Source organism: Polyodon spathula, unplaced genomic scaffold, assembly GCF_017654505.1.
Source record: "Polyodon spathula isolate WHYD16114869_AA unplaced genomic scaffold, ASM1765450v1 scaffolds_503, whole genome shotgun sequence".
In the NCBI taxonomy this organism is placed as follows: Eukaryota; Metazoa; Chordata; class Actinopteri; order Acipenseriformes; family Polyodontidae; genus Polyodon; species Polyodon spathula.
In genome coordinates, this window is record NW_024471994.1 from 2,334 (window position 1) to 9,454 (window position 7,121).

The window sequence follows — 7,121 nt, forward strand, 5'->3', positions numbered from 1 at the left end:
CATAGGGTTGATCAACTGAAAAGTACAAATGCCTTTTTTTTTTTTTTGTCTTGACACCAACTTTCAGCTTTTAATAGTGCGATAAAGTTTTTTTTTTTGTTGTTTTTTTTTAATGTATCACACTCGGCTGTTCAATCAAATTTAGAAAAATTGAAACTGTTGTGGCAAATGAGATGGAAACGGCTAATGCCAGTGTCTTCCTTTATCCTGTGCAGCTTTGAGAGAGCTTCATTCTCACCATGTGTTTTTGTTCTTCACTTTAATTAGAACTTTTATAAGGTAAACGATAAAGACTGATAAATAGACAGTCGGTATAGAAAGCTAAATGGCGTGTGTTTTCCAAACAGAAAGCGAGACTTGCTAGAATTCGAGTGGCGAAGAGCGGGAGCGCTAATGCTTATATGCAGCGCAAACACAATGGCTTGCTGACCGATACACCTGAGCAGGTAATGGTCATAACTGATAGAGTAGTGCCTAAGGTATGGAATAAAGCCATTATAAGTTCGTTTTAGTTGAACCATGATTAATTAGGTCAACACAATAATACATTTCTTAGTATGTCTGGTAACAATTTCAGTGTGATCTTATGTTTGCAAATTATAACTGTGAATGATGTGTCTTTATTTCCTTTCATTCAGATAGCAAGAACATGATGTGCAAATATTCTTGTATTTAATATTTCTTTATATGTTTTAAGGCCTCAAAAGAAGCAGGACAGGCCTTCCTTAATAAAACCAACTTATCGTTTGAAAAAGAGCATCATCACTTACTGCACTGCCTAGAGAAAACCACGGTAAGAAATCCAACTATTCAAAAATATATACCTATCCAATTTAAATGTTATGTGAAAGTAAGTAGAGATTTTAAAAATGCATTACGCTTCTTGAGTGACTCTTTATTTTTTGTGTTAAAATACACAACCAAATGATATTTTTGACACCAAATTGTAACACGTTTGTTTTTAGTGTTGCATCACTGAGCAAAATGTCCAGTTAGTCTTGCTATATGCCTGATACCTCTTAAAAAACAGAACATTCTAATAAGTACTTTGCTAATAACTGTGTATACAACTGCTTTTTTACTTGTTATGCTTTAGCACCTTGACACAGTTTAAATAATTAAGAACTATTTAAAGTGTGTACAAACATTATTTACTTCACTTTTACCACAGCTCTGTAGATTCTTAGTAGCATTTCCAACTACATGCAACTTGCATAATACTGCTGCCAGCATCCCTGTCATTGTAGACAATGAGACCAGATGGTTAACTTACATCCACATTTCAAGATAAACAAGCCAACAATCACCTCTGGAAAAGCACAGTCTGTTCAGAATCTGTATGTCAGAGTTATTGTATATCTTGGCTGAGTCAAAGATGCTTGTAATAACTCTTTGTGCTCTTTGAAATATGATTTAATGATGCCAGTCGTTGTTCAAGATTCCTTCTAGTCAACAGTTTTCCAAACAGGCAAGATGGCAAGCACAAATACACAGGTATCTGTGCAATTTTCATTTATAAGAGCCCCAGACAAACTGTTTATATTGACTGGAGTGTTAATTGTAGTGACTGTAGATGACACTGGAAGAGACAGCAAGGGCCAAGTGGGCGAGTAGATAAGAAACCTATTTCTTATCTACCCCTTTATGATTGGCTGCATGGGTTTAAGGATTGAAATCTATATACAGAAAACTCTAGATGATTCAAACCAGTTGGGACCGGACCCTGTTCAGAATCATGATTTGTTCAGTGTGGTCATAACCCTGTACCATACAAAAAATGCCCTGTCTAGTCTTTGCTTTACATTTTTGATACATATATTTAATCAAGAATCAGTAATAAACCTTTGATTAAAACCAGCTTTAGGTGTAAATGCTTTACACTCTCACTACAGAATTAGGATATTGCAGTTTGGTTTCTACAGCTGCTATCTCTATGGTAGCATGCTTCACATTACAGGTTAGTTTGGACTTGCAGGGTGCAGACTAGTTCAAGTCCAACTCTGATAAAAATGTAGAATAGGAATAAAACATTCTTTTCTCAATAGTTACAGTATATTCATAATTTCTCATATACTACACATTCCTAGATTTAGGAGGATTAAGCACTACCTTATTGTTTTGGAACTATTGAGAAATGCCACCCATCAACAATTAATGTGCAGCTGACTGTACTATAAAGGCATGAGTGCCATAAAAAAGACACAATACAGGCTGACAGTGAGGTTTTACATTCTTCTATGTAGCGGAGCAAGTTTGATTTACCATTGCCTTATTTAATTGTGTTTCTACAACAAGCACTGAAATGAGTCTATTCCATAGCTTGCTTCTCTAACCTTGAGTTCCAGCAGCTCCAGCCGAATGTTTTCCAAAATCAGCCGAGCAGGAACTCGCAAAGCTCCTATTAAAATAACCGATGAGTAGTTAAACATACCATTACTTGTGTTCTGACAAGTTTGAAACTTGTCTCCCAAATTACAAAAGGTGTATTTATATTCTCCAGCAACTGGAAAGATGCCTGTTCATGGTATTTCATTCCCCTTTGAAATATTGATAATTAAAACTCAAAGTAACCAACTCTTACATCTTAGGAAACAGTAATAAACAATGTAAAACAATGTACACTGGGTCATAAGAGGATATTTAGAAAAGTAACTAAGTGAGAGCTGTAATACAGACTTGTGTCTGCAAATGTAGTTAACAAGAAAAGCACAGTGCACTAGGGGCGATACAATTGTTCATGTATTTTACCTGAAAATGCATCATGCTTTTTTTTTTATCTCTCATGCTTATGCAGTAATTGCTTATCATCTGATCTGGAGTTGTCATTGAGGTTTTTTTCCCCTGTTGTCATGTTATCATGTAGGGATTATCCTATCATGAGGATTATCCCCTCTTATCAATTTCTTGTTCAGCGCTCATAAAGGTACTATTCAAGTGTTTTCATTCAATGTAGCTGAAGCAGTAGTGTTTTCTTTTAAGTTTTGTATTATAATAGTTGCCAGTGTGACAGTTACTGGTTGTTTGCCTGCTCTGTGGTTGTGTGTGTACATGTTTATCAGCGAGTAAGATTTACATGCATTTCAGTGTTTTTTATGCTGTGTTGTTTCTGCTGGTAATTGTTTAATGTTAATGTTTTTGACAGTCTGTACTACAGCTGTGTAAATGTTTGCATTTTAGTTTTTCTTTATTAAACTTGTTGTTTATAGTATGAAAGTAAGCTGAAAACAGGGATTTTGCAGTATTGAACACACTTAGCATTACCAGTACTTGATATTTCTATTTGCACTGTATCTGTATCAAGACATTTCATCGGAACAAATTCTACAACCACAACTTAATCCTGGAACAATGAGCCTGACATAAATTACAGTCATACATTTCTTAGTATATTTGGTAATGTTTTCAGTATGATCTTATGTTTTATAATTTGTAATTTTTAATCATACAGAAAGCATTGGCCATATTAGGTGGCACTAACTTATTCCACATTAATTAAAAACCACAGAGGCTTCTAAATAACACTCTGTGCCTTAAATTGGCTTATGTTGGCATGCCTGCCTTTAAAATAAAGCCTGATTGGTTAGTTCAAGAGAACACTGACTTACCTCATCGTAGATGCATAACCCATACATCATATCCTTTCCTGTTGTATTTGGCCCTTAAATCTGCTTCCTACCTATACTTTACAGTTATAGCAGTTACATTCTGGAAATGTAGGTCATTTATTTCAATGTTTGTTTGTTTTTCATTTAGAACTAGAGACATTTGGTGAATCGTTCACTAGTGCTAAAGTGTCTGGGGCAAAAACAGTACACATTGTGTCTGTTCAATAGATCTAAAGGCAGGTTGATAGAAATAATACTGCAGTTCAGTTCTTTACAGAACAGTAGGACCCTCTTGCTGTTCCATGTTTTTACAGCTATTAATACACTAAAGAGATTATATAGTGTGTATTTAGATAGACCTCTGTAAACACTCATTGGAATTGAAAAATATAAATCTGTTTTGATTGGCAAGTCAGTGAGTGAAAAAGCTGCTTCTGATTGTCGTGTTTTTCTTTTCACTCTAATTTAATTTTTAATAAGTGTTTTGATGATGAATCTATAACCAGAAGAAGTAAAATACACACGTAAGTCTACCGGAACCCTAGCTCTTGTTCTCCTTTTCTTTTTTTTGTTGTAATTAGAATCATGAGTTTGTAGATGAAGAGACCTATGAGAAGAACTGCATGGAAGTCTCATCGGTGAACCCGCCAGGCTCTCGCTGCTCGTCCATCTCCTCTCAGCATGGGCTCACCTCCACTTGCTGCTCTAGACGGAAGAAGAAGACCTTCCGCCTCCCCAGTTCCAACATGTCAGGCAGCCATGCGGAGAGCTTGCAGGAGCTCAGCACGATACAGATCCGGGAGAGACCACTGATGTCTAACAGGTACTTCCTGAACATAGTAAAAAAAAAAAAAAAAAAAAAAAAAGTCCTTGGCTTATCACAACAGCATTCAGACTAACACATTCATTTTTAAGTACTGTAGTTGATACCAGGTGGGGTCCTTTACCAGTCAGATCTACAGATGTTCATCCAATCATGTCCAGTGATTACTAATAAACACCTGCTGAAGTTCTCATTTTCTTACCTGATAATTAAAAAAATAAATAAAATCGTTGTATAGAAGCCTAAATACTAACTCACAGTAGACAGTGACATTAAATACAAAGTAGATTTTTAAAATAATTTAGATTCAGATATAATATCCTGTGGATGTTGATTTAAAAGTGAGTTCCGATGTAACTTAAGAAAATACACAAAGTCCTTTTCTTCAATTAATAATAGGTTTATTATAATACATGCAGGTAATCATGTCCCAAGCACAGAACAGACAGATTCAAAATTCTTACGACCTTACAAGATGTTAAATACCCCTTAACACAGGGTGGTTCCCCTCCCCTGTCTCTGGCACTTAGCCAATGGTAAAGCGATCTGTTACTGGGTGTTGATAATTTTACATGCCCCCCACCCACCTGTAGCCTGACACCTTGTTTGTGGGAACTTGACTTTATTGGGTGTAACGTGTTTTCAACACCTATGCTCAAATCTGCTCTACACAGGAGAAATAGCACCTTAAAAACCAAGATCTTACAGAAAGGGTACTTTGAACTTCAGAGTAACTAGATCTTATCCTGTTTACCCCAGAAAGACAGGGTGTTGGTAGGGTGTGAGATTACAGGGGGAGAGATAATTAAGGACTTATTCCTTTTTACTATAACAAGAGAATTGTAAAATGGCTAAAAATGTTTGCATGGAGGAAAAGAAAGTTCCGGTTTCTCAATGCACACACACACACACACACACACACACACACACACACACACACACACACACACACACACACACACACACAGAAAGTAAAGTGTGTGTGTACTCCAATTGATATGTGTTCAAAAGATGTGACTATACCATTTATATTAAACAGCTATTGTTGTGTTTATTATCTTGAATTTGTCAGTTTTTTCCAGCTGCCAGCTGTTGTTCATTGGAGAAGGTGCCATTGGCTAATTTAACCGTCTTCTCAAGAATATGCAACTTCAGATGACATTACCACTTGCTCCCACTTCCTCTGCTAATCTTTATGAACTAACAGCGTATAGGAGATTTGTGAGTTTAGTCACTCAATTGTATGGAATGTGCGCTGTAAACAGACAGACCATTTAAACCAAGCAGAATAATATCTGCTGTTATTTCTCTTTTTAATGTTACACCTGTATAGTACAGTGTGTCAGCTTGTTTGCCAAATTCCCAATAAACTATATATTTACAAAATCAACACAGCAGACTTTAATGGCAAGGTGGCCTGAGATCTTCCAACGCCCCAAAACAGTTTCTGTTTCCTTGTGGTTGAAGTTAGGCTTCCTGTTCGTTGTCTCAGCAGGAGTTGTCTGACCATCACCCCCTAATGATCCAGGATCATCAACAGCAGCTTCAACAACAGGAACAGCAGCAGATTCAGAGGCAGCAGAAACAGGGTCAGCCCCAGCCTGAACATCCATTCTGTGTGATCACCTCTATTGGTTATTTTATAATAGTGCTAAATGACCTCATGCAGTCTGGATGTGAGGATAATGACTATTCCCTCGTTATTTTAAACCCATATATTTTAATCCTGACCCTATTTGATTATCCATCATTCAGAAGATATAATATTAAAACATGTAATTACTAGTACAACTGCTGAATCTGGTTGCACTAACAAAATATGTAACCCATATCGTTAAGCAATGGTTATGACAATCCCACAGTAACTTTGAACTTTGTTGCTACAATTACAATTTCTTCATGCCAGGTAGTCAGTCTAAATTGTGAAAGTTACTAGTTCTCTTGAACTCCGCTTACAGTCTGTATAATTCCATTATACCAACTGTTTCAGGTAACAAAGATAAAGAACTCAACTTTGTAAAAAAATTAAAATAAATACATTATATATATGGTCATTATTAGTAGATTAATTGCACAAGAATTCAAGGAATTTGTAATCTTTTCAAAAGCAAGCTTAAACCTATTTTATGTCTTTAGTTGTTGACTATTAGTCTAACAATTGAATGATCTAGCACTGCTATAAATCAGTTACAGTTTTTACTTTACTTTAATTTTTTCCATTTCATTGTACCTGCCATTCCATTGTACCTACAGTAGTCACCATTGCTCTGTCCAAAAATGTGATTGATATCTCGGGGGCGCCTAACTTTGTTTAATAGTGGTGGTGGGGCTGGGGGGCAAAGGTAAAGAAGAACTGTTGAGTGTAGCAAAGGAATTTTTTTTTTTTTGCTAAGATGCTCTGGTAAGCCACATTTTTATTGTTAAATCTTTTTCAAGTTACATTTTTGTAATAGTAAACCCACAACATTTGACAACTGTTTCAGCATAAAATATAGAATATTTACTAACTGAGCATTTATTAAGTACAAACACAAGTAGCACCAAATGGCAGAACCAGTTCCAGTGGCATATCTGCACAATGCTGTACAGCACCTATAATCCCAACATGCAGCTTATTAAAGGGAAGTGCTAAACAAACACAAAGAATAACATGCACAACATGTTATAATGTGGCTTTTTTATTGATCGATATA

The 7,121-nt window shown here is 35.9% G+C and overlaps 1 protein-coding gene across 1 annotated transcript; it reads left to right on the top strand.

Annotated features, from left to right (window-relative positions):
• Positions 1 to 347: 347 nt before the first annotated feature.
• LOC121308175 (potassium voltage-gated channel subfamily D member 2-like) lies at positions 348 to 6,104 on the top strand (the record flags this gene model as incomplete). The annotated part of the gene is made up of 4 exons (XM_041240450.1): positions 348 to 446; positions 698 to 793; positions 4,187 to 4,444; positions 5,924 to 6,104. Coding segments are annotated over 4 exons (634 nt in total), but the record flags the coding sequence as incomplete, so codon positions are not given.
• Between the last annotated feature and the right edge of the window lie 1,017 nt (positions 6,105 to 7,121).